This window comes from Halichoerus grypus, chromosome X (assembly GCF_964656455.1).
Source record: "Halichoerus grypus chromosome X, mHalGry1.hap1.1, whole genome shotgun sequence".
NCBI classification, from domain to species: Eukaryota; Metazoa; Chordata; class Mammalia; order Carnivora; family Phocidae; genus Halichoerus; species Halichoerus grypus.
Window position 1 is genome coordinate 92,186,732 of NC_135727.1, and position 27,905 is coordinate 92,214,636.

Below are 27,905 nucleotides of genomic sequence, written 5' to 3' on the forward strand. Positions count from 1 at the left end.
CCCCCGACACCCCTGGCTCACTCACTTGTGCGCTCTCTCTCTCTCAAATAAATAAAATCTTTAAAAAAAAAAAACTCCGAAAATGATAGAAGTTAGGAAAGAACTGTATACATCAGGATTGGAAAATTTAGAAATGAGAGGAGTAAACGATAGGCATTGTGGAAAGAGCTGACAGAAAGGAACAGACGAGGAATCCAGGCAGTAAACAAGATGTTAAAAAAAAAAAAAAAAGCATTTCAAAAACTAAATTTAAAAATGGACAAAACCAAGCAGTAGTGTCAGGGAGTATACATTAGATGATCAAGCTGTAAGGAAATGCAGGAAAAACGATTACTATAAAATGAGGCTGGTGGTTACGTTTGGGTGAAGGAAGGGCCTTGAAATTAGGATGCAACATAGAGGGGGTCTTCCAGGGGGGCTGGCAAAATTCCGTTGCCTGAACTGGGTGATGGCTACAAGAGGGGTTGGCTTGTAATAACTCACAAAGGTAAATATTTGTTTGGTTTTGTTTTCTAATTGTGTCCGTTAGTAATGCCTTTGGTTGCCAATAGCAGAACAACCTGGCGAATGTGAGTTTAAACAAATAGCTGTCTGTCTTAGCTGATGGCCCTCAGCTGGTACCAGGGCTCCCTCTACAATCGGGCGTCCGGGCACTCTGTCTTTCCAGGGCACTGCCCTTGTGTTTCAGATACACATTTGCTGCCTGGTGGAGGCAAGATGACTGGGATACATCCAGCCTCCCCAGTCTCCTCCAGGCAGGAAGAGGTGACACGCATTGCAGGGGAACTTGGGGAGGCAAGTTTTTAGTTGTTCAGGTCCTTATGGTAGAAACGAACAAAGCAGAAGGGAGTTGGACGTGAGTGTGGAGAGGAGCCTGCCTGCATGCACATATTTAGAACAGTGGTTCTTCACTGCGGGGTGATTTTGCCCCTCAGGAGACATTTGGCAATGTCTGGAGACATTTTTGGTTGTCCCAATTGGCAGGGAGTGTGCAGTGCTACTGGTATCTCGTGGATAGAGGCCAAGAATGCTGCTTAACATCCTGCAATGCACAGGACAGCCGCCCACAACAAAGAATCATCTGGCCCAAAATGTCAGTGGTACCGAAGTTGAGAAACTCCAAAATGCTTTCAGGGAGACCATAAGGTCCAAACTAATTTAATGATTCAATAATAATAGTAATACATTACTTGTCTTTTAAAAAAATATATTTATTTATTTTTGAGAGACAGAGCAAGCGAGAGAGTGAGTAGGGAAAGGGGCAGAGGGAGAGAACATCCAAGCGGACTCCTGCTGAGCGCAGAGCCCGATGTGGGGCTCAAGCTCACGACCCATGAGATCAGGACTTAAGCCAGAATCAAGAGTCACACGCTCAACTGACTGAGCCGTCCAGGCGCCCCCATTATTTGTCTTGTTTACTTTCAGTTTTTCACGAATGTGCAGTGGAGTAGAGTTTTCCAGAGGCTGCATAACATGTGATATTGACTGTCTGTTGGTCGAATGCAGAAAGAGATAAGAGAACCATCTGTCTCCCATTAATCAAGATAGTAAAGAGATGTGAAAAACTGTAAAACAAATGGCTCTCTTCTCACTTTTTTTTGTTTTGGAAAATATAATTATTTTTCATTAAAAATATGTAAAGGGACACCTGGGTGGCTCAGTCGGCTAAGCATCTGCCTTCGGCTCAGGTCATGATCTCGGGGTTCTGGGATCGAGCCCTGCATCGGGCTCCCTGCTCAGCGGGGAGTGTGCTTCTCCCTCTGTCCCTCCCCCCACTCATGCTCACTCGCACACGCTCTCTCTTTCTCTCAAATAAATAAATAAAATCTTTTAAAAAATAAGTACATTAACATATGACGGGGTTTATTCCTAATTTTAAATGCATAAATATTTAATTTTTTGTTTTATTTAATACAGTAAATATCAATAGCTATTGCCCACAAAAACTACAGCTCTTTAGGGGCCTCAGTGGCTTTTAAGGGTATAAAGGAGTCCTGAGACCAAAAGTTTGAGAACTGCTCATCTGGAGAACAGCTGATTTTTCAATATCTAAGAAATGTGAAGACGAAGAGACGTGGAATTATGTCTGGTCTATCCTAAAAGAAGACTTTCATCATTTCACAGACCTTTGTTAAAGCCTTCTCGGTGCCCTGACCCTGTGCTGGGTCCTGGGAACACAGGGGTCAGTGGGAAAACGGTTTCTGCCTTCAGAGAGATTTCAGTCTGCCAGTGGGGCCAAATCACATTCAGTGTGATTATTTTTGAAGGTTCTGTAACAGAGGTCTTTTCCCAGTGTGATGGCATTGCAGTGGAGAGCGCAGGGTTGCCCTGTGGTGTTCTTAGAACCGAGCCTCCTATCAGACCTCATTCAGATCAGGAAGATTTGTCACTTTCGTTTCGTTTCATTTGTCTCCCAAACCACCCTGTCCCGCCAGAGGTAGGAATCGCCTCTATACATTTGTCACCAGTGGCTTAGGCTGAAACTAACTGATATGCTTCCTGCCCATTTTTAGTGACGGTACTGGCAATATTTAACGAATTGCACGCAGACGTGGATCTTTACGCACTTCTGTTTGGGGAAAGCGTCCTAAATGATGCTGTTGCCATTGTCCTGTCCTCGTAAGTAACAACGGTATTTCTGCCCAGGGAAGAGAGCCTCTGGCTTCCAGCATGCTCTGGGCTCAATTCAGAGGCTTCTCTCAAAAGTGTTAAAGATTGAACTGGGTGTTTTTCTAAATGAGGTTTATCAGTTCTGTTGATAAAGTTATGTTGCTTTGTCCACTTGGCGGCGATCTGAATGCTGATGGCAGCAGGTTAAAGGCGTACAGCACGGGGAGTGCTAGGCAGAGTGTAGATACCTCCGTTTGCCGATCTTTTTAGGTACCACGGTATAACAACAGCGTGCTCTATTTTAACTCTCTCTTCTTTTTAAACCCCAGGTCTATTGTTGCCTACCAGCCAGCAGGCCTGAACACTCATGCCTTTGATGCTGCTGCCTTTTTTAAATCAGTGGGCATTTTTCTAGGTATATTTAGTGGCTCTTTCACCATGGGAGCTGTGACGGGCGTTGTGACTGCTCTAATATCCTTTTTGTGGTTTCTGCCCCCGCCTGGGTAGGATTGTGTGCTAGTACACTTGCAAGAACGAGGTCTCGGTTCTTCCTCTCAGAAATGATTTTTTTTTTTTCCAGAAATGAATCTTAAATCGATGTTTCCACTGGGGTGGGGGGGGGGGGACTCCTGAAATGTGGCCCTTTGGTGAAACATGACAGTCGAGTACGTAGCTAACTAAGAGTCTGAGAAAATGTTTGGGAGTGTGACTCTAGCATGTGCCTTTGCATTCTCTCCCTCCGGCGAACCAGCTGGGGGAGGACATTGGTTTTGGAAGCAGGGGAAAGAGCCAGGAGGAGGCTGGGGAGCAGGGGCCGCCGCACAGGAGGCTAAGGAGGGGGCAGGCTGGGAAGTACTTGAGCCTCAAGCCTGCCCTCGGCTGTTGTGGGCCACGCGGGCTAACGTGGCCGTAACTACCTGGGGCCATCAGTGGCAATTACCACGAGGTGGCCTTCCTTAAGTGAAGGATTGTATCCCACTTAGTTAAAAATCCAACCAACCGACATTAAAGCAAAGTGTGGGACAGGCAGGCCACCCCTCGACAGGTGTGCCGAGCCCTTCGTCAACTGTCCTTTCGATGGCATTTAGATCCCTGCCATCTAGTATGATGTCACGGAAGCCACAGATGCCAGCCACGTCATCAGCCTGCAATCAGTATACAGATTATCACGGAGATTTTATACCCGCAATTTCTATAATAAATCTTTGCAGCGTGGCACGTATTTTGCTCTTCCAGCATCTCTCAATTCGGACTAGCCCCATTTCGAGTGCTCAGTAGCCACACGTGGCTAGCGACTACCATACTGGACAGCATGGACCCAGCTGCTTTCTCCACAGAGGCCCCTGTGATGCTCTGGGGGCTTGCACTGCTCGGTGAAAGCACGCGTGAGATGGTTCCATGCTGGCCCACTGCGGAAGGGCAGTGTTACGAGGGGACTCTCTGGTCCCCGAAAGTGGCACCAGCCCCTGGAGTTGTGCATTTTATTTCTTCATTTCTCATGCATTCATGAGGCGCCTGCTGTTGGACTCAGGTCATAGCAGTCCACAGAGGTCAGAGTCTCACGGGCCTAGGCTCCCTCCCCAGGCCTGCCTGAGGCACCCCCTGCACTGCAAGAACTAACCTGCCAGTCACCCCTCAGGCCAAGACCGAGCCCCTCAGAGCCACGGGCATTGCAGGGAGCACAGAAAACCTATTTCCGGTTGCTTTAGAAAGCTCCATTTTTTTTAAAAGACAGCTTTATTGAGGTAAAATTGACATACCGTACAATTCACTCATTTGAAGTGTATAATTAAATGGCTTTGGGTATGTCACATTATTATTTTTTTAAATTGTGGTAAAATACATACAACACAGTTTGCCATGTTAAGCATTTTAAGTGTACAAATCAGTGGCATTAAGTACATCCACATTGTGTAACCGTCCCCACTGTTTCCAGATCTTTCTCATCATCCCAAACAGAAACAATATCACCCTTTCTCCTCTCTCCCAGCCCTTGGAAACCTTGTTTCTACTCGAAAACTTAGTTTCTGTTACTTTAAAAACCGAGCAGCAGCTTTGGGGCCCCCAAAAGAAGAGTTGAAAGGAAGGGATCACCCTTAGGGAAGAGGGGGGATCCTGGGCTCACCATGTGTGGTTCTTGGTAGCCCCGATAACTTGTTCCCGGAGCCAAGTTCCTTGACAGGGGCCCACGTGACCAAGTTTACCAAGCTGCACTGCTTCCCTCTATTGGAGACGGCACTCTTCTTCTTGATGTCCTGGAGCACCTTCCTTTTGGCAGAAGCCTGTGGGTTCACAGGTGGGTTTTCACTACCCTTGGGCTACCCTTTCCCTCCCTGCAGCCCGGGGCTGTGCGAGCTGGAGGGGAGCTCGTGGAACAGCCGCATGGAGTTGATACACTGCTCACAGAGCGTCCATATGGAGGATTGCTGGGCAAGGCTGGTATTCCACCTTAGGAATAATTTTGTTTCCCAGAGCTACACGTTTTTAAAGGATGAAATTTATTGTTTCAGGCTCAGTTGTCTCTGAGTACTCATTCCAACTGTAAGCAGATGTTTAGCTGCAAAGGTTACTGAATTTATTAACCTCTTAATTGTATCATCCCCTAGATTACTGCTTCTCTCACAAACAGTAACAAACAACAGACAAAATCTGTATCCTTGTAAGGGTAACTTTGTATCAACTCAGATGAATGTGAACACAGTTTGTCCTTGTTTTGGCTCTGGTCTATTTAATCATTGTTTTTCAATACTATGTTTTTATGATGCCAATTTCATGTATTATTAGTGTGAGTAAACTTGTGGTTTTAGTTCTTCACATTCTCTCATCAAAAAAAAAAAAAAAATCACTGAATTTTTCCACTAGAAAACTCAAGTACAATTGCTATACATAATCCAGGTAGTTGGGAAGCCCTTTTATCCTCTTTTCAAAATACTGCAACATATCTTTGTATGCAGCATTATAAAATACCCCACTTCTTTAAAACTTGGCAATTACCTGTAAATGTATAGGCACAGTCCAGGTGCGTCAGTTGTCTTGCACAACAAAATGGTTACCATTAATCAGAAACCAAGGTAACCAAGGCTTGGATAAATGGCACAGTACTCTGGATCCGTTTTGTCTGAAGCCCTAGACCATGCAAAAATAGAAAGCATTTGCTTGCAATTAAATTCATTGCTTCTAAGAACAGAGAACAGAGAGGAATATGACAAAAGGATATGATGGGCCCTCATGGCCTCTTTTTTTTAAAGATTCATTTATTTAAGAGAGAGAGTGGGGGGGTAGGGGCATAGGGAGAGAGAGAGAGAGAGACTCTCAAGCAGACTCCCCGCTGAGTGTGGGGCCCGACGCAGGGCTCGATCCCACGACCCCAAGATCATGACCTGAGCCAAAATCAAGAGCTGGACGCTCAACCGACTGAGCCACCCAGGTGCCCCACAGCCTCTTTGAAAGAGTGAATGCTAAATGCCAAAATCAGTGGGAGTTTAGAGGAGAGGAGAGAATGCCCTTAAAACTGGAGCAAGAAGGGAAGTCAGGGACCTTGGCTTTGAAGGAAGGCAGTCAGAAGAAGGAAAGGTTGATATGAGTGGTGGGGGTGAGGGAGCTTTCAGCAATAGGAAACTTTCCAAACTAGTCGGGAAGTTGTACATGTTGGGCTTGCCTACCTTGTTTTTGTTTCAGCGGGGATTTTTTTCCAGCTTCTTTTTTTTTTTCTCCATTGATTTTTTTTTCTTTCTTTTTTTAAAAATCTTTCACCAGGCGTTGTGGCTGTCCTTTTCTGCGGGATCACACAGGCTCATTACACCTACAACAATCTGTCGGTGGAATCAAGAAGTCGAACAAAGCAGGTGAGAGCGAGCTCTGGGTCCTCACGAGTTACCTGTGAATACAAGGGAGGAGACCCACAGGGTTTACGGCTTCCTTTCCCCATCCTGTGCAGCTCTTTGAGGTGTTACACTTCCTGGCAGAGAACTTCATCTTCTCCTACATGGGCCTGGCACTGTTTACCTTCCAGAAGCACGTTTTCAGCCCCGTGTTCATCATTGGAGCTTTTGTATCCTTTTCTGGTTCTACCGTTTTCTCTGTGGACAGGTGACCACTGCTGGGGAAGCTAGAATAAGAAGAATTTCTGTTTTGGGTGGGTGACTGAGCCAGCGCTAGTTCGTGGTGGTGTTTTCATGATGAGAACAAGAAGGTTTACGGGGTTCGTAAAGCTAAATGTATTTGATTTAAGGATTAGCCTTGATCTAAGGTTGTCCTCTCGGTGTGTTCTGTGTAAGATGATTTTTCTGTTACACTGGTGCTTGGCAGGTGGTAGCTTGTTTTCTGGAGCACCCTTCTTTTTATTTATTTTTTAAGATTTTATTTATTCATTTATTTTAGAGAGAAGAGCACGCATGTGCATATGCATGCAGTGGGAGGAGCGGGGGTGGGGGGGTTAGGGACAAGCAGACTCTGCGCTGAGTGCGGAGCCCGACATGGACCCAATCCTGGCACCCCAAGACCATGACCTGAGTTGAAATTAAGAGTCAGACGCTCAACCGACTGAGCCACCCAGGTGCCCCGTAAAGCACCCTTCTTATTAGCAGATCTACAAGTTGGCAACTGTGTCAGTCCCAGAATCATTTTTGTTTCATTGCTCTATGAATTCCAATCCAGGAGGTTCCCAGTTTGGAAGACCTGAAGGTTCTGTTACTCTTGTTCTCGACTGCACACTGGGGCAGGCAGCCCTTCCTCACGCTGCCCAGAGAAGCCTGTAGGCAGTGAGCACGCTTTCACTGGAGGGTCCGTGCTGTGATAGATCACAGTGGAAAAGACTCCTTTTTTTTTTCCAAAAAAAAAAAAGGAGAGGAAGAAAAGACAAAATGGAAAAATACTTGGTTCCCTGACTTAGTTCCATTGTGAGTGCAGTTTTTGGAAGAGAGACACAGTTTTAGGGATTGGCTTCTCTCAAGAAAGGAGGCACGTGAATGCCCAGCAGTGGATCGAGAGCTCAGAGTTTTGCTCGCTTGGCCTCATATCCTATTGTTTTCATCGAAGTGAACTTCTCTGGGGCTTGGAACAGTAGCAGTCCAGCTCAGCCTAGATTTCAAAATACTGAGCCGGCGTCCCTTATTGCTGGGCATTTACTCTTGCCTTTTCTCAGGCCTCATGGGTAACCTAAAAAAAAAAATGTTTTTCTCTTCTGGGCTTTTCATTTATGGTGCAGGACTAGGAGACACTCAGCAAGCAGCTTGATAGTGACCGTGGCCTGTTGCCTTGTGGAGGCCTTCCGGTTAGAGTGTTCTCCGCTTCACCTGGGGCTCTTTTTGTTGGATTTGCACACTCGCCAGATGAACAGCTAAAAATCTGGGGGATCAGCGTTATCGCTCTCGATTCAGAAAGCCCTTGCATGACCTGTGGATTTCTACTCCTAGCACGGCATCCCGGGAGCCCTTGTTTACAGAGGAGGGCCTTGCTGGGAGGGCCAGCCGGGCCCCCTGGGAATCCCGAAGGCCGCCTACCCACTTGACGACCTTTGCATGGCTGCTGGGATAGAATGTGCTTCCTAAGCAACTACCTGTTTCCTTCTGTTCAAAACAAAACAACACAACACAGAGCCGGGGGCGGAAGCCAGCTAAAAGCAGAAAAACAGTCAGTCCTGTACCCCCGGGGCAGGCAGAAGACAGTCCCACCGTCGCTTGTGTCTGAGACGGCTGCAGCTCGGGCTGTGACCAGGGCCGCGGGCCGCGCTCCGCTGGGCTCTCGTCCGGACTCTGCAAGTGACGTTTCCCTGACTTCGGCGCCTTCCGCACGCCCCCGTCTCCATGCCTCACTCCTCCGGAAGGCATTTGAGCCTCTGAGGTAGAAAAGTCTCCCCCTCCCATTGAGTCTTGTGACGGATAGGAAGGCTGCTTCAGTGCGCCCCCCGAAGCTTCTCACTTGTAGCGGCTTCCTCGTCACGTCGGGCCCCTCCTTGTTGGCTTCCGGCTGAAGCTTATGAGCTCGTACCCAGGAAACTTGCTCTTCACCGTTTGACCCCGAGGTTAGGCCTTCCTTCTTCTTGTGACTTTCCTTCTCACGGGACCCGAGCCACTATTTGCTCCTCTCAGCGCACCCCCCAGCCCCTGCCACGGTGCCTGAGCTTATTTCTGGACTCATTTTTAGAGAGATGGCAGACTTGGTCCACACCAGAGTAATTAAATCAAGAAGTTATAACAGGGGCGCCTGGGTGGCTCAGTTGGTTAAGCGTCTGCCTTCGGCTCAGGTCATGGTCCCAGGGTCCTGGGATCAAGCCCCACATCGGGCTCCGTGCTCAGCAGAGAGCCTGCTTCTCCCTCTGCCTGCCGCTCCCTGCTTGCTTTCCTGCTCTCGCTGTTTCTCTCTCTGTCAAATAAATAAATAAAATCTTAAAAAAAAAGAAGTTACAGCAGCACATGTTTAACAGGTTAGAAATTACCTCTGGTGGGAGCCAGGAGGTTGGGAAAGTTGTCTAGTTGAATCCCCACTTGTTGCTAAGATGCATTTCGAGGGAGCCTGGACAGCCTGGCTGCCTTATGCAACCCTCCTGATCTTTGTGCAGGTTATCTCCTGGTCGTGAGGTGTCAGAGCATCCCTAAAATTCTCTGCTCCACCAGAGGCCGTGGGAAGGTGCCATTCTGGAAACCTGTTGGTTCCTTAACCTCCGCCCGATGGTCAGGTCGCCATCTTCCTGGGCAGAGCTGCACACATCTACCCGCTCTCCTTCTTCCTCAACTTGGGCAGAAGGCATAAGATTGGCTGGAACTTTCAACACATGATGATGTTTTCAGGTAAAAAAAAAAAAAACAAAACCATACATGTAAAGAAAATGAGCTTTATTCGGCAGGAATGTTAGCATGATTAAAATATCATCAATAAGTTTCATAAAGGGACAGAAGTTCAAATTCCTGGTTCTTTTGTATCCCCTGCAATGCTGAGTAGACTGATGTACATGTTAGAGTTAATATTGATTTTGCAAACTAAACTACCAAATGTGAACATTCTCCCTTAAAATATCCACATCTTCATTTTTATCTTTACCACCTGTGGGACCTGGAGATATTTAAGTATTTAAAGTGCTTGATGATTTTCTGATAGATGTTCATAACCCTTAATCTTCCAGAAGGGCTCCAGACCTAAAATTAGGAGGGCAGTAGGCCTTTAATGAGAAAGAACACAGGCCAGGTCACTCAGTTCCTCCCAGCTACGGTATCCACTCTTGTAAAATAATAAAATTGAGCTAATTGAGTTGAGGTTCCTCCTAGCTCCAACTTTCTCTGAAGCATTAAAAAAAAACAACGACAAAAAACCACTTGCATAAACAAGATGAGCCCCAAACCGGAAGTTAACGCTGTGATAGTTCTGCTTGATTCATGCTGTCTCCCAGATGCCCCCCTCTCCACCATAAAGCTGAGAAGTGTGCAGAAGCCACTGAGGGGACAAAGGACAGTAAAATATGCGGAGGTAAAGGAAGGAGAGAGCAGTTGGCAGGAGCTGACGGTGCAGTAAGCGTCAGGCATTATAGACGAGACCCAAGTCAGAGGGTCTTTGCAGAGCAGAGGGAGGAGATAGTGGGGCAGAAGGCCACAGTGATCCTTAAAGGTACCGCTGTCCTCTTGGGGGGGTGGGGCTGCACAAGAGGCAGAGGGAGTAGCAGCCCTTGACTGTGACGTCGTAGTTCTCGGGGGGCCTCAGAGTCTTCCTGAACACTCAGCAACAGGCACTGCTTGGCGAAGCGGTTGCTCTGTGTAGTACTTGCTTACAACTGCACTGAAATAGGCAGCCTTTCCCTCTGGCAGATGTTCATGGAGCATCCTCTTTTTATAAGCCACAGTTCTGGGTTCTGGAGGAGACAGAGACCGCCTCCTTGCAGGGCTCCCAGTCCACTGTGGGGGAGGCAGGTGTGCAAAGAGCTAGCTTCCTCAGGAGAGAGGGTGACACGTTGCACATAAAAGGTGTGGAATCAGGGTGGAGAAGAGGAGGGCCTGGGGCCATCTTTACCAGGGGGGCAGCCTTCCACCTGGGCTTGCCAGACGTGGGTCTCACGAGGCAGCAGGTTGGACAAGCAGGAGAGCATTGCCAGGGGTGGCTTTTGCCAGGAAGGGCAGCAGCGTGGTTTTGCGGTAAGACACAGGGGCTAATGCAGAAAGAGGGTGAGGTTGGACGGGAAATTTGCATCTAGGCTGCTGTGAGCCTTCAGGCGGCATCAGAACCACCTGTTGGGCTGGTTAGAGCCCCTTGCCGGGCCCCACTGCCAGAGTGATTCTGCAGGTACGGGCTGGGTGCCAAGAATCGGCATTTCTCACGTATTCTCAGCTGCTGCCGCTGGTGGTGGTTTGAGAACCACTGTTGGAGTCTGGACCACAGAGAAGCCCCAGGGCTGTGCCAAAGCATTTGGGCTTGCCTCAAGAGCAGCTGGGCCGCTTTAGAGGTTTCTGAGGAGGTCACGCGAAGATCCTCCTTCCGTATCAAGAAAGTGTTGCTGGAAAAGAGCAAGACCAGGTGGAGATAACTCAGTCACCTGGATAAACTTAAAGTATGTTCATTATTTCCTGTTCTAAAAGACCGAGAAGTACACAGAGCTGTTTAAAGATATCTCCTGTAAAAATTATTTCCTGCCGGGAGCAACCTCACCATGGAAAGGAACTCAGTTCTTCAGAGTGATGAAAAACCCAAGGCTTCTCTATCATATTGCTCACAGCGTTTACCTAATAAAATAAAGACAAATGGAGCACACAGTGTCTCTCTCCGACCCCCAAGTTTTCTTCTTTGAGACAGCATCCCTTTAGAGGCTTAAATATTGATCGTCGACAAAGCTGGCTGTTGGGTGGTCTAGATGTGCATAAGTGTCTCCCTGGCACCGAGTGATAGAAAACGTTAACTTTGTATTTTCATGTCACTTTTTGGAATCATTCTGTAGTGAATTGTGAAGTTCTCAGATTAGTGAATTTGCAAAATTATCAGGAAAGGTAGGAAACTATACAAACAGATATAGTGGGTATAACTTTTCATTCTCTCATACAATGTACACAGTCATTGTAGTCTGCCCCCCCACCCCCCCATCCCCCCCATCCTCCCCACCCTCGGTGAACAGGAACTCACACCACGTATCTATTAAGGACCATGGATTCAGTCTTTACTATAAAACAAATGATGAGCTTGCTTTGAAGAAGGAACAAAAGAGCTTAGAAAGGCAAACATTAAAATGTGGGTGCTTAATCTTTTTTTTAAACAAACAACATTTTATTAAATATAACATAAGTAAAATCTAATGCAAGATGAAAATATGAGAACTCACATAAAAGAAGAACAAATATTTGTGAATATATATTAAAAATATTCACAATTGTTTCAATTCCTTTGTGAGTGTTGCACAATGTAGATCAAAACATATGCTCCTAAAAAAAACATACGCTCTTAAAATTAAAGGTGAGTAAGAATATACTTAACTACATTAATTTCTATTTCGCAGGTTTTTTTTCTTTTTTTTTAGTACAGTTGACACACAATGTTACCTTAGTTTCAGATGCACAACATAGCAATTCGACTTCTCTATAGGTTATGCTGTACTCACTGTAAGTATTTGGTGCTTAATCTTAATACCCATTAATGTGGGTACAGTATATGACAACAGGGCCCAACTGTACTAAAAAAAAAGAAAAAAAACCCTGCGAAATAGAAATAGAAATTAAAATTAAAAGAAAAAAAGAAAGAAAACAATGGGATTCTTCCGGAGGAGGAGATTTCTTTTTTTAAATTTTATTTATTCATTTGAGACACAGAGATAGAGAGAGAGAGAGCATGAGCAGGGAGAGAGGCAGAAGCAGGCTCCCCGCTGAGCCAGGAGCCCGATGTGGGGCTCGATCTCATGACCTGAGCCGAAGGCAGACACTTAACCATCTGAGCCACCCAGGCGCCCCAAGAATCCCATTGTTTTCATTAATTAATCCCACCTATATTACCACAAATTGTACTCGGTTATTAATTACTCCACTCTTGGTTTTTGTCGATAAGATTTTGTGGAAATTTGTTTTTTCTCTTATCTGTCAGTACCTGCACAGTATCCTTGATTTTTCCCCCTTGCCCCATAAAGCCTAAGATATTTAATATCTGACCCTTTACAGATCAGGTTATACTGTTACTTCTCTGTGTGGCTTTGCTGAGGAATTGCTGAACTGTTCTGTGGCTCATGGCACAGAAACCACAAATATGCACTTGCCATATTCATACCTAGCCTGTTACTTCAGTTTATAATGACTGTATAGTGCTTGGATCACAGACCTGGAGAGCTTATGTTGTTATTTCTTACTTACATTTCTTTTTACTTCGTGTTACTAGCTGGAGAACTATTACTATTGTCCTAGAACGTGCCATACAAGGTAGTGCGGTGTTTTTCTCATTACGTTTGGGGTATTTTGCAAATGAAAACTTCCAACAGGAGAAAACCGTATTCCCGTAAGTTTCTCCTTTCTGAATAAGACAGCGTGACTCCCACAGCACACGCGGATCCAGTTTATTAGCCCCGAGTGGCAGCAGTGGATCCGAGGACACATTGTCGTTTGGCCTTAGAACCAAATCTTCTTCTTCGGTCCCCACAGGCCTCAGGGGGGCCATGGCATTTGCACTGGCCATCCGAGACACCGCATCCTATGCTCGCCAGATGATGTTCACAACCACGCTCCTCATCGTCTTCTTCACTGTCTGGATCATTGGTGGAGGCACGACCCCCATGCTGTCATGGCTTAACATAAGGTAGGTTTGAAACCGCGGCCAGTTTTGTGACTAACACGGGGCAGGCGGGGGGGGGGGGGCGGAGACAGCTTAGTGAGTGGAAGGTTCTTACGGGGTTGAGTTTGGTTTGGGGGTGGGATTGAAAATAAAAAGCAGTAAGTAACACTTCAGAATATTGACTTTTCCACAAGAAAAAAAAGGTGGGCATGAAAATTTCTGTCAGTGCGAAAACACAAGGCCTTAGAAACACCTGGACCTTGCTAGAACAGTGACACTAGGGCAGGAATTCCAAAGTCTTAAGGCTGCAGGCAAGAGAACGGATGGTAACTGCCAGCAACGCCTGGCATTTCATGTTCCTTTGCAATCACAACTCCAGCCTTCGAAACAGGCTCATCCGCCAGAAATGAAAAGAGACAATTAGAGTTTTGTTTCTGGGAGGAAACTGTTTGCTCTGTCTCTTCTTGCTCGAGCGTACAAAAGAGGTGACATTTCCTGCGTCACCCTCATTTGTTATAGCCTCATTGACGTCCCCTGCCTGTGGTTTTGCAGCTGGGTCAGCACGGAGAGCGCTGACCTAAATTTGATTTTTTTTTTTTTTTAAGAGCGTTTGAATACCACGGGGTGCTGGCGAGCTCCAGCACCTTAGGATAAGGAGGACACTAGAACAGAGGACAGGAGTCCCAGAGCCTAACTCTGGCTCTGGTTCAAGGCAAGCCCTTCCTGTCTTTGGGCCTCAGTTTCCCCTAATATTAAGTGAAAGCATGCCGTCAGATCTTCTGCAGGCCCCTTCAGCTCCCAGTGTGTGTGCTCTGCCTCATTGGAGGCGCCCCCACCACCTCCCTCAGTGTGGGGTCTGCGGAGGATGAACGTGATCAGAATGTGACAGGGCTCCGGGCGTGCGTGGGTGTGAAGAAGAATTCTCCGAGAAGCCACAAGGTGGCACCGTGTTTTTTGTTTTTTGGTTGTTTTTTTTTTTTTCCTTTCTCTGCTGGCTTTCAGTTCACATTCCCTTCTCTGGAGTATAGAATGCCCCAGACTGACAGCTGCAGAGCATACCTAGCTTGGAGGAGAGAGAACCTATGAAGATCTCGTAGTCATCCTTAGAGTCGGTGGGTGGGGGGGTACTGAAATTTGGGAGAAAACTGGAATTGGAAAGAACAGTCTTCACCCCGCCCCGTCCCCCCCTTCCCAACCCCATCAGGGACTTTTGTCTTGATGACAGCAGGGATTCCTGGGCTTGTCCTCTGCCAGCCGCACCATTTCCAGGCTAGCAAGTCTCAGCCTCACATCCTTGTGGGTCTGCAGAAGCTACTACGTGGGGCTGATCAGTGGCAGTCACATGATAGCTAACACTTGTGTGAGGCAGGCCTTGTACAAGATGCCACACCTATATTAAGACAATCTTCACAACATTCCTATGGAGGAGTTACTACTATTATCTTCATTGTAGAGTTGACAGAACCGAGGCACAGAGCAATAACTTGCCCAGATCACAGAGCTTTAGGTGGATGAGCAGGGATTTGGGGCCTGGCAGTCTTGCCACCCAGTCCACAGTCTGAACTACTGTGCTCTACCACCTTTGAGAAGGTTGACGGTGTTAGCGACTGCCTCTGTGTCGTGAAATTTGGGATGATCAGAACTTTGAGTTCCTGATATGAATCTCAAGATTTGTGTTGAGGAAACGAATTCATCATGGGAATATGAACCTAGAGAAGAAAATGGACAGATTTTTGGCTCTAAACCTGACACATACAATGGTACCATCTTTGTTCTGTGTTAGAATAAGGGTAAAAAAAAGGCTTACCCGGAACACTGCTGAGGATCTTTAAGAATCTCGAGATCAGGGGCGCCTGGGTGGCTCCATCCGTTAAGCATCTGCCTTTGGCTCAGGTCAGGATCCCAGGGTCAGTGGGGAGCCTGCTTTGCCCTCTCCCTCTGCCCCTCCCCCGACCCCCCTGCTCATGCTTGCTCTCTCACTCACTCTCAAATAAATAAATAAAATCTTAAAAACAAAAGAATCTCAAGATTGACTTCTGAGATTACTTTCTGCTCCTATTTGGTCTCTCAGGAGGCACCCTAGATCCTCAGAGCCTGATTAAATCATGTTTGTTTTTCATGCTAGTTTATGAGCCCTCCCACACACTACACACATATATAGGACCAAATAATTTCCCACCAAGAGGGGAGAGTTGACTTGTGACTTTTTGCACTTCTGGTAACCCTTTTCAAAATTGGGCCATGAAAACTGTCCTATCCAGAACTGAGAGTGTGGGTAGCTTTCCCTGAGGCACACGGCTGTATATACAAATATAACAACTGTACTGTTGTGGAAATATTGATGTAACATGTAGATAACACCTAGACCATAGCAGCTAGCACAGTGAGGGCTCAGGAAATGACGATGTGTGTGACTGGGTATAGGAGAAATCTAGTTTCTCCACATCCTTGCCAGCATTTGGTGTTGCCACTATTTTTCATCGTAGTTGTTCTAATAGGTGTGTGGGGATACCTCGCTGTGGCCTTACTTTGCATTTCTCTAATGACTAATGATGTCAAGCATCTCTTCGTGTGCATATTTGCCATTCATATATCTTCTCTGGTGAAACACCTGTTCAGACTTTTTGTCTATTTTCTAATCGGATTGTTTTGGTTTTTTAAATTGAGTTTTGAGAGTTCTTTATTTATTATAGATACTAGTCTTTTGTCAGAGATGTGGTTTGCAAATATTTTCTCCCAGGCTGCAGCTTGTCTTTTTTTTTTTTTTTTTTTAAAGATTTTATTTATTTATTTGACAGAGAGAGAGAGAGAAAGCACAAGCAGGGGGAGCGGCAGGCAGAGGGAGAGAGAGAAGCAGGCTTCCCGCTGAGCAGGGAACCCAATGTGGGGCTCAATCCCAGGACCCTGGGACCATGACCTGAGCTGAAGGCAGTCGCTTAACCAACTGAGCTACCCAGGCGCCCTGTAGCTTGTCTTTTAATCCTTTTAGTAGAGTCTGTCATAGAGCAGAAGTTTCAGTTTTGAAGGAGTGCCATTTATCATTTTTTTCTTTTATGCATCCTGCCTTTGGTGTTATAGCTAAGGACTCTCCATCAAGCCCTAGGTCCTGAAGATTTTCTTCTGTGTTATCTTCTAAACGTTTTTTAGTTTTCTGCTTGACATTTAAGTCTGTGGTCCATTTTGGGTTAATTTTTATATAAGATGCAAGGCTTAGGTTGAGGTTTTATCTTATTCTATTTGCCTAAGACCATCCAGTTGTTCTGGCAATGTGTTAAAAAGACTAGTCTTGGGGTGCCTGGGTGGCTCAGTCGGTTAAGTGTCTGCCTTCGGCTCAGGTCATGATCCCGGGGTCCTGGGATCGAGCCCCGCATCAGGCTCCCTGCTCAGCGGGCAGCCTGCTTCTTCCTCTCCCTCTGCCACTCCCCCTGCTTGTGCTCCATCTCTCTCTCAAATAGATAAATAAAATCTTAAAGGAAAAAAAAAATAGTCTTACTCCATTGAATTACTTTGCTCCTTTGCCAAAAATCAGTTGGCTGTATACACATGGGTCTGTTTCTGTTCTGCTCCACTGATGAATGCGTTCAGCCCTCCACCAGTACCACACTGTCCTGATAACTATAGTTACATAATAAGCTTTAGCATCAGGTAGAACCAGCCCTCCCATGTTATTCTTTTTTCAAAATTTGTCATAGCTGTTCTGGTTCCTTTCCATATATATTTTAGAATAAGCTTGTCTAGCTCTAAAAAAAAAAAAAAATCTCGCTGAAATTTTCACAGGAATTGTGTTAAACCTATATATCAGTTTGGGGAGAATTGCCATCTTTATCATGTTGAGTCTTTCAGTTCATGAGCGTGGCATGTTTCTTCATTTATTTAGATTGTCTTTGAGTTCCTTCATCACTGTTGTATGGTTTTCAGCACACAATGCCTGTACATGGTTGGTTAGATTTACATCAAAGTATTTCTTCTTTTTTGAGCAATTATAAATATTATTCTATCTTTAATTTCAGTCTCCATGTGTTCATTGCTAGGATACAGAAATACAATTGGTTTTCGTATTTTTTTTAGAGAGGGAGGAGGGGGAGGGGCAGAGGGAGGGCAAGAGAGAGAGAGAATCTTAAACAGGCTCCATGCCCAGTATGGAGCCTGATGCAGGGCTCGACCCCATGACCCTGAGATCATGACCTGAGCTGAACCCAAGAGTTGGATGCTTACCCAACTGACCCATCCAGGCGCCCTGGTTTTTGTATGTTGATCTTGTATCCTGTGACCATGCTCAACTCATTTATTAGTTCTAGGAGGGTTTTGTTTTGTAACTTCTTTGGGATTTTCTACATAGACCATCACATCATTTGCAAACAGAGGCAGTTTTATTTCTTCCTTTCCAGCCTTTTATTTCCTTTTCTTGACTTACTGCTCTGGCTAAGGCTTTCAGTGTGATGTTGAGTAACAGTAACATGAGCAGACATCCTTGCCTTGTTTCCAGTCTTAAGGGGAGAGCATTCAGTCTTTCCCCAATGAGTGTAATATTAGCTGTAGGGTTTTTGTAGATGTTCGTCATCATCAAGTTGAGGGAATTTCTATCTATTGCTAGGTTTTTGAGAGTTTTTGTTTTTATCATAAACAGGTATTGAATTTTATCAAATCCTTTTTCTGTATCTATTGATATGATCACATTTTTCTTGTTTAGCCTGTTAATATGGTGGGTTACATTGATTAATTTTCTTTTTTTTTTTTTTAGAGAGAGAGCGTGCATACATGAGCGGGGGTGGGAGGGGCGGAGAGAGAGAGAGAGAATCTCAAGCAGGCTCCACACCCAGCGTGGATCCCGATGCAAGACTCGATCTCAAGACCCTGAGATCATGACCTGAGCTGAAATCAGGAGTCAGACACTTAACTGACTGAGCCACCCAGGCACCCCCCACTTTTTTAAATTAATTTTCAAATATCGAACCAGCCTTACTTCCCTAAAACAAACCCCACTTCGTTATGGTGTATAAATTTTTTACATACTGCTGAATTCTATTAGCTATTATTTTGTTAAAGATTTTTGTGGTCTGTGTTCATGAGGGATATTGGTTTACAGTTTTCTTTTTTTTTTTACACTGCCTTTGTCTATTTTTGGTATCAGAGTAATCTGGCCTCACAAAATGAGCTGGGATGTGTTCCTTACTCTTCTCTTTTCTGGAAGACATTGTATAGAATTGGTGTTAACTCATCTTAAAAGTTTAATGGCATTCTCCAGTAAAACCGTATGGTCCTGGAGACTTCTTTTTCAAGAGTTTTTAAATTGTAAAGGCAATTTCTTTAATAGTTATAGGGCTGTTAAGATTATCTGTTTCATGGGGCACCTGGGTGGCTCAGTCGATTAAGCATCCAGCTCATGATTTCAGCTCAGGTCATGGTCTCAGGGTCATGGGATCGAGCCCCTCATTGGGCTCCACACTCAGCGGGGAGTCTGCTTGAGATTTTCTCTCTCTCTCTCCACCCCCCCCAACTCGCATGCTCTCTTTCTCTCTCCCTCTGTCAAATAAATAAATAAATCTTTTAAAAAAAAGATTATCTGTTTCATATTGGGTGAATTGTGGTAGTTTGTGAAATTGGTCCATTTCATCTACGTTGTCACATTTATGTTGTTTGTAGCATTACTTTATTATTCTTTTGATGTCTGTGAGATCTATAGTGACGCTCCTTGTTTCATTCCTGATATTGGTAATTTGTATCTTCTCTCTTTTTTTCTTTCAGTCTTGCCAGAGGTTTGTCAATTTTATTGATCTTTTCAAAGAACTAGCTTTTTATTTCACTGATTTTCTATATTGTTTCTCTGTTTTCTATTTCATTGGTTTCTGCTCCTATCTTTATTCTTTCCTTCTTTCTGTCCAACTCCACCCAGACAGCGTAATGAAGCAAATAGGTAAACAATACATATGGTGTTAGTGCGTTGCATTTTCCACATATGTATAAATAGTGATTACGTAAGTGTAGAAACTGACATTTATAGAGATTACATGAAAGAAATTCCCTTGGAAATAAAGTAATGAGATTCATTGGTTTTTCTGGCCTGTGGTTTCTGATGTTACTTCATGACCATGAATCATTTATGTGAACCAGTTTCTTATTCTAAATTTCTTCAGAAACCCCCTGAAGTTCAGTGTGGTGTTTTGACCTCTACACCCTAAGTAAAATCAATACCTACCTGATCCTTACTTCTCCAGGCTACTGACAGAGGCCCTTATGAGATGTTAAGTAGCTGCTCAGAAGTCAGAAACCCAGGGTAGGATTCCAAGTTCCACCATAAATAATGAAGAGTTAGTTGTGATTTTTAACCATGGCTATGTTCTAGTCTGTGTATAAAATAAAAATGGATGTGACCTAAATCCAAAGCCAGGTCCCTGCTTTCCAGAAATCCAACGTATCTTTTTAAAATTGGTATGTTGTGACTGATATTTTAAAACATGATGGCAAGACGCTCAAATTGTTTTCTGTTAATGCACACACTACATATTTTTCTTAGTCCCTTGAGCAGGTGTTGTTATTCACAAAGGACGTAATTTTGGCAATTTAAGAAAATGACCACAGGATTATTTCAGCAGAGGAGCCTTGTATGGGTCCAGAGCACATTTGGGCAGCATGGTGGCCGTTCTCTTTGGCGCCCCCAGCTTCAGGTGACACACACATGAGGTGGTGGTGATGGTGGGGGCGGAATGGCACGTGCCCAGGCAGTCAGATGAACAGGCACCCTTCACACCCCACAGCGCAGTCATGCAAACACTCCAGGACAAGGAGGACACTCTGCTCAGTATAATCCTGTTAGACTGAGAATTTGCGACAAAGCTCTTTGCCAGATAACTTGAAGAAAAAAGGCAGGGAGCAGCCCTGAGCTCTTTATGTAATAGCATTTGTAACTGGATATTTTAAAAGAGTTTAAGGACACCAGCGTGTAATCAAAGGGTGGATCCTGGGGCGCCTGGGTAGCTCAGTTGGTTGGGCGTCCGACTCTTGGTTTCGGCTTGGGTTGTGATTTCAAGATCGAGGGATCAAGCCCCTTGTTGGGCTCTGTGCTCAGCATGAAGTCTGCTTGGGTTTCTCTCTCCCTCTCCTTCTACCCCTCCCCCCTCCTCCCCCTCTCAAATAAATAAATAAATCTTTAAAAAAAGGTGGATACTGTGAGGTGAAGAACTGGGGCTCTGGGGTCTAAGAACCTCAGCCGCAGTCTTGGTTCCACCATTTTCTACCTTTGTGACCTTGGGCAACTTATTTAGCCTCTTCAACTCAGTTTCCTCACCAGTTTAGATGGGGACGATAGTGTAAGGATAAAATAAATGTGATGATAAATAAATGTGATAAAGAATTCTCTTTAAACGTACCATCTGAAAAAGAAAGAAATGTCCCATCTGGCACATGGTAAGCATTTAGGATCTTTTAGCTGTTAATTATTTTTTTTTTAAATGTTTTATTTATTTATTCATGAGAGTCAGAGAGAGAGAGAGAGAGGCAGAGGCAGAGGGAGAAGCAGGCTCCCCGCCTAGCAGGGAGCCCGATGCGGGACTCGATCCCAGGACCCCGGGATCATGACCTGAGCCGAAGGCAGACGCTTAACCATCTGAGCCACCCAGGCGCCCTAGCTGTTAATTATTATATATAATATATATCATATATAATAAAATATTATTATATTATCATTACTAATCATAGCATCAGTAGTGCTACTACTGCTATTATTATTATCAGTGAATCTTACATTAATGGAGTCCAGCTTGCTTTTCTGGAATGTGTTACAATTTTTCAATAGTATGGTAAAATATAGAGTCACATTCTGAGCATGTGACTTGTTGAAGTACCACCTTAAGAAGCATATCTCGTTCTCGCTTGCATATTCCAGGGGATATCAGTAGCATGAGAAGTTGGGCATTGTCTAGCACAGTGTTCTTCCACCTTATTTTCACTGTTGTCCCCCCCCCCAAGGAGCCCTTCAAAAATGTTCTCCCCCCCATTACCTCTTCCAGTGAAATTTTAATACCACAGATCTGCTATATGCTTGTTTATGTAGTATCACGGTTTAGAGGGCTAGAAACCATTGTAATACCTAAAACTTTTTGCCTCACAAGAACCAATCTTCACACCCATGGGGGCAATACCACCCCCAACTGAGAATACATGATCTAAGTGCAGTGGTTCTCAGTTGAGGGCAGTTTGCCCCCGAGAGGCCATTTGGCAATGTCTGGAGATATTTGGGGTTGCCTCAACTGCGTGGGGGGTTGCCGGTGGCATCTTGTAGGTAGAGGCCAGGGCCCGAAGTGTCAGTAGTGCCAACATTGTGAAACCCTGCTCTTAGTTTGATGGCAAAGTTCAAATGCACCCTGAACACAACCCAGAAATTGTTAAGGCAGGTGAAAATGGACCGTGTCAACTCTAAGGCGCAAGAGAAAGAGAATAGCAGAAGTTGGGTTCCTGACCTTCAGGAACCCTTAGACAACATGGTTTACTTGTGTCTGAAAAAAGAAAAAAAAAAAAGGCCATCTTTGTCTTCTTAAGTATTGTTGCTGTTTTCAACAATATGGTGCTTTTTGCTCTTTCTGTCAAATATGTGTCAAAGTATGTGTAAACACTTCAGATACGTGTTTAGTAACAACTCTGTTTTCTATTTTTCGTATGGATGTACCTTGCTCTATGAAACAGGTGAATTCCTGAAAAAATTGTATAAAATCATTTTCCGTGAGCTGCATGCATTCCTGATTTCCTTACATGATATTTTGAGAGGCTTACCTTCATTCCCAATTGATCCTCACTTGGCCTCGCTCCTAACATGGCTGCTTTAAATTTAAATTTAGCAGCCTCTCTGCCTCTCTGGGTTTTAGAGAATGGGGACAGTTTAAGAGAGGGTACGGATCTCTCTTCAGAGGGAGCCCACCTCTCCCTTGATGGGCGTGGTCCAGGTGCTGTGCCCAGAGCTCCCGGCTCCCCTGTGCGCCCCGTCACACTCACGTTCCCTTCTTCTGCTGCCCAGAGTTGGCGTCGAGGAGCTGTCCGAAGAGGACCAGAACGAGCACCGCTGGCGGTACATCAGGTGACACAAGGAAATCCTCAGAAACAAATTAACTGGGCCTGGCTTTTCTCCTCCTTCTAACCTGACATGTTTCTCTTTATGCCGTTTCGTCTCTTCCTTCCTTCCTGTGTGCGCCAACCCCCTGCCCCTTTCAGCCAAAGGGGCAAGAGGTCAGGTCAAGTCTAACCGCTTTTCCACCCTGTCTCTGGGTTGATTGCTGTGTCGGTGTTCCTCAGAGCCTGTTCTCTGTCCCCGCATATTGGACAGTGTGTGTCAACACCAAAGCCGGAGTTGGCAAGTGTCTCCCCTCTTAGACAACTGAGCTTAGAGTCCAGAGCAGTCCGTTTTCAGAGCCGCAGATACTTTTTCCACAAAGTCTTGTTTATGGTCTAGTAAACAAGGCTTTTCAAACTCATAAAGAGACTTAGGATTTGATATGTCTGCCATGACTGGGGTAGGGCTCATACCATCTTAATTAAACACCAGTGCTCTTTGAGTAGTTTTTAAAGTATGTAATTGTGTCCTCGTACCTTATGGTGAATCAGAAGATACAAAAACAGTTTTGTTTTTTTAAAAAAAAAAAAAAAACAAGATAAAGGCTCTTGTAATGCAGTTGGGTTCTCAGTGTCCACCCAAGTTTATGATTTGATTAGGCTTAAGGGGGGCAGTGGGGGGCAGGAGAACAAAGACTTTAATGTTTCTTTTGTCCTTTCTGCGTCTTTATCAGCACGCATTCTTCCTGGCCTGATTCTCAGTGCCGGTAGATAAATCAGTGCAGAACAGGCTTGAGCTCTGTTCGTGCCACCATCAAAGTACGTCACTGTCTGAGGGCAGTGGAGAGAACAGCGGTGCTGCTCACCAGCCATGGTCGCTGCCATAGCACCAGGCTCCAGATGTACCCTAACGATGTGTGTCTAAGTAATGGAAGCTCTTAAGGTCCCTGGGTTCACACTTTTTTTTGAATTTTATTTTATTATGTTATGTTAATCATACACTTTCTTCCTACTGTTTAAAACACACGCGCACACACACACACATTCACTTTTTGGAGGTCTGACTTTAGGTAGCAGGTAGGTGGCAGAGGAAACCCTTTCTTTTGAAATATCCCACCTTCAGGAAGGAAGGTCCTTTGGGCACAGTACAAGTTATTACACTTGGGACATGAGAGAATTCAGACCGTGATCTGGTGTTCAGGGTTTTACATGTAGGTGTGTGTTGCATAGTCTTCCAATTATTTAGGGCCTCAGCCATTCACATTTTTGAAAAATTATCAATTGAAGTAGAACACTTCTAAAATTCCTGAGATTTCATGGCATTTTAGATGGCAGCTAATCAGAATGTACTTACACTCATACCAGAAGGGAAATTATTCATGTTCTTTCTATATTTTTTCATTCCAGAATGAGCACATTAGTTTGATTGCTTTATTTTCTCACTTGGCGTGAAACTGAATGAAATGTAAAGTACAGCAGTAGTCACATTAGCCACATTTTTCAACTGCTCAGTGGCTGGCCACTTGTGCCTCGTGGCTAGCACGTTGGACAGCGCAGATCTGGAAAGTTCTGCTGGACAGCGTGGGTCTAGAATCGTTCCCAAGTTCTCCCAGACAAAATGTTGAACATTACGAGTTTGAGATGAGGTTAGGGTGGCCCTACTTTTGTGAGTGTATCAAGTTATTTCACCGTTTTGTGCTTTGTTGTTTTGAATTCTGGCCTGGCCACACAGACCCAGGATAAATGGATGAGTTCCTCCGACATTGCCAGAACTTGAATGAAAATAGTCACAACCTAGTCTTCCTAAGCAGTTCTGGTTGAACAAAATTTAATTCTTGTTAACCAAAGTTTTTTTTTTTTTTCCTTTTAATAGAAATTAGTTAAAAGAATAGAGGGGGCTAAATTTCATTTGGCAGCTTTTATCATGTTTGGTTTTATTTTCATTATTGTAATACAGGGCATTCTTAACCTTTTCTCCTACCCCTAGTCTTCCTGTTTCATCTAGGACAGTAAAGTCAACTTGTTTTATCTTTGCTGGCATGGAAACCACTTACGAAGGCTATACACCTATTTCAAAATTCACAGTATAGAAAGGAGAGATTATTAGTGGCAGACCCGGACTGCCATATTCTTGGCCATACTGTGCCTCATGCCCTTCAGATCACATAATCTCATTGCTCCTGCCCCACAATCTGGCCAGGCCTTGTGGCTAGGTCGAGGGCTGCTGTATCACGTGGCATTCTGGTAGGCTGTCCGAGAAACACTGGGGTAACCGGCACTCTGTGTCTGCACTGGGAAGCTCATCTGAGTAAGCGAGTCTGCTGCTATAGAACCCACAGAACGAGGCCCAAGATTGGATTCCTAGCTGTTGATCTTACAAATGCTGACCGAGCTACCCTATAGAGGACTTTTCTCTGGGGAATGTGTGTTAAGAGTCTCTAAAACGAGTGAGGGCTCAAAATTCCCAAGAGCTGGGAATTCCATATGTGACCTCTCCTCATAACACTTTGATACATTAGACACTTCAGATGCATTGAGGCTGTGGTGGGACTTTTTGGGGGCAGCCCTGAAAGGCCCCTGAATTGGATGGATTTCATGTCAAGAAAATCTCTGTGAGATTTGTTGTTCAAAGATCCCTGAATAATGTCCAGTTATGAGGACAAGCCTCCAACCCTCAGAATCTCCAGCCTGGAAGCAGTCCCTGGACACATAGCAAAGTCCATCGAACTCACTACGAAGATCCTACCAAACCCCAGGCCCGCAGGGAGGAAATCTGGTGTCAGGTATGCTAGATTTTAACTAGAACAGTACCTGACATCATAGGCAGTCAGTAAATATTTGCTGAATACATGAATTCGTCTTGTGGTTTTAAACTTTGCCCTCAGCAACATACGGGCTATCTGTTTCCTTTCCCTCCATAGTTCCCCCTTTCCAGGGACGCACACCTTGGGTTAGTGCTTGACAAACCTGCAATAAGACAGGGTAGAGGTTGGCTTTGGGAGGGTAGGCACATCTGTGTTGTCTTCTGTTTTCCTTTTCTATTAGTCTCTTTTTTCAAGAAATAACCTGCGCATCATAGGTAGGAAAGAGGGAGGGAGAGGAAGAAAAGTAAGGTGCACACACGTGGGGTTTTGTAGTCCGCTGTCTACTCATTGGAGTCAGCACCCCGGTACCGGACGGCCAAAGACTCTTGGCTGAGGCCATTCGGCACCTCCCTTCCCAGCTCGGGTCAGACCTGCCAGAAATCGTGTTCTGTTTATAGGTCTTTGCAACACTGGAGGGAGTGTGGGAAGACAGAGAATTTTCCTGGCCTCTTTGTTTTCTCCCCCACCCCCCTGTGATCAAGGTCACAGTTCTCCTCCTCAGAGCGAGGAAGGTACAGGGATGAAGAATTAACAGGTGCACAAAACAACAGTTGGTGTGTTACTAAGCCAAGACAACTACCCTAGTCAAAGCATGGGATTTGTTGTAAGTGGATTTTGCCACTTTGCCTTTTCTTTCTGTCTTCAGTTGTTGATCTTAAAAGTGTCACTTCTCAGGTCATCTCTGCTGTGGGAGGATGTGGGGGCACCAGGACAAAACGTTAATGGTATGCATGCTCAAGTATTTAGGGGACAAGTACTGATGTTTGCAACTTTATTTGAATGCATCTAAAAAGTACGATGGGTGGTAGAGAAGTGGATAGATACGCGATAAACTCCAGCAAAATGTTAATGGTAGACTGTCGGTGGCAGGTATACAGGTGTTCACTATAAATTCTTCCGGCACCGCCCTGGATATATGAAAAATGTCGGAACAGAAGTTTAGGGAATTAAGAGCAGGTCAGGGCAGACGTGAGGAAGCAGCAGAAAGGAAAAGGCGTGGGGCATCGAGACCCATGGTTGGATAACTGGGACCGTCTGGTGCAGGAAGGCAGAAGGACAGTCGCCAGCCAGCGACCTCAAATAGGATGTAAGCACCACTTGCCTCTCCTGCCCCCTGGGATCTGACATGGAACATGACCTCTTTCTCACAACTTTTGCATGACAGCCTTCCTCTTCTTCTAGCTAACTACTCCTTCCGCTTCCGGAAGATGGTTGGCCCCTTGGCTGCTTTCAGCCAGCATGGCTGCCATGGTCCGAGCTAATACTCTCCATTTTTCTCCTTGTCTTTCTCCCTGGTGACTTACAGAGTTGGTGTTGACCCAGATCAGGACCCACCACCCAACAACGACAGCTTTCAAGTCTTACAAGGGGTAAGTCACAAGAGATGCTTCTTCCGGGGGAAGACACTGTGATAAAGGGCTAAAATTTATTGAGCACTTACTATAGGCCAGGCATCTTTACATGGATTCCCTCACCATGAGCTTGACAACAACCTTATGAGGTAGGTCCTGCTATCCCCATTTTACAGATTAGAAGCTGAAGTTGGAGAGTCTCAGTGAGTCATCTACGGTCAGAGGATTAGAAAGTGATGAAGCTGGGGTTTGACTCCAGAGTCAGCATTCTTAAAACAACATATTAAGGGAGTAGGCCAGCCAGGGAGAGTGTTGGAGCTAAGTCCCTGACTGCCTGCCTTCCAAAAATGGATAGACTGGATACGTTGGTGACTGGCTCACTGTCACTGGGTCAGAGTCTATCAGTGGTGCCCAGGCAGGGGAAGGAGAGGGATGGGGTCTGACTCTCCAGCCCGGGGAATCTGAGGAAGAAAGGAAGGATGTGGGTGATTACAGGCCCTCCTGCTCCTCTAGGGCCTGGGATCCTCTACAGCCGAGTTCCTCTCAAGCCCAGGAATGGCAGAGCAGGGGCCCTCACCCCCCACCCCCAGGGGCGGAAGGTCACCGCCAGGCGAACCCCTAAGGCTTAGGCAGGGTGGTGGCAGCAGTGACAGCCTGGGACAGCGTGCTGGGGAGGGAAGCTGTAGAGGCTGTGATCAGAGGAGCCCTGAGCAGGGAAGAGGCCCCGCTGCTGCAGAGAATCCCGATGGAGTCTGCGGGGCACAGAGGAACGTTCTGGCCTGCGGTTTTGCCATCTGCTCCCGTTACTGTTGCTGCATGACCACCTGCACCAAACAGAGGGAAGGGAGCAACAGTGTCTTTCACTCACGGATCCTCTAGGTCAGCAGTTTGGAAAGGGCACGATAGGGCCAGCTTGCCTTTGCTCCAAGCAGAAAGCTGGGGGCTGGGGTCGTCCAGAGACTCATTGGCTCGTACGTCTGGCACCTGGGGGCATTGGGCTTCTTCCCCGGTGACTCAGGGTTCCCAGAGCCAGCACCGAAGCAAGCAAGGTGGAAGCCACGTCGCCCTTTCTGCCCCGGCCTTGAAGTTTTCAGGGCATCAGCTCTGTGACTTGCCGGTGGTCACACTGAGTTGCTCGAGCCAGGCCAGATTCAGCAGGAGGGGAGAGAGAGACCACAACCTCTTTGTGGGAAGAGCATCAGCCAAGTGGCAGACGTGAGTTGGAGCTGCCACGTGACCATTGTTACGTCCCCAGGTTTGCTCCTTCCCGAGGCCGGCATTTCCTGGGCGGGCAGGGTGGGGGAGGGAGGGCTTA

The 27,905-nt window shown here is 45.7% G+C and overlaps 1 protein-coding gene and 1 long non-coding RNA gene across 3 annotated transcripts in view; one reads left to right on the forward strand and one right to left on the reverse strand.

Annotated features, from left to right (window-relative positions):
* SLC9A7 (solute carrier family 9 member A7) overlaps positions 1 to 27,905 on the forward strand; it is a 132,053-nt gene that overhangs the window by 78,287 nt on the left and 25,861 nt on the right. The window contains exons 6-14 of one of the 2 annotated variants that reach the window (XM_078065389.1): positions 2,514 to 2,619; positions 2,940 to 3,086; positions 4,806 to 4,906; positions 6,367 to 6,455; positions 6,548 to 6,661; positions 9,287 to 9,398; positions 13,206 to 13,359; positions 22,343 to 22,402; positions 26,545 to 26,608. In XM_078065389.1, coding sequence (XP_077921515.1) covers positions 2,514 to 2,619; positions 2,940 to 3,086; positions 4,806 to 4,906; positions 6,367 to 6,455; positions 6,548 to 6,661; positions 9,287 to 9,398; positions 13,206 to 13,359; positions 22,343 to 22,402; positions 26,545 to 26,608 — 947 coding nt within the window. The remainder of the gene's footprint in view (positions 1 to 2,513; positions 2,620 to 2,939; positions 3,087 to 4,805; positions 4,907 to 6,366; positions 6,456 to 6,547; positions 6,662 to 9,286; positions 9,399 to 13,205; positions 13,360 to 22,342; positions 22,403 to 26,544; positions 26,609 to 27,905) is intronic. The other variant, XM_078065390.1, reaches the window with a different exon arrangement.
* LOC144380619 (uncharacterized) lies at positions 2,947 to 6,370 on the reverse strand. The gene is made up of 4 exons (XR_013444843.1): positions 6,273 to 6,370; positions 5,605 to 5,736; positions 4,806 to 4,892; positions 2,947 to 3,086 (listed from the first exon to the last, which is right to left on the reverse strand). It is a non-coding gene; the product is annotated as an uncharacterized LOC144380619 (long non-coding RNA).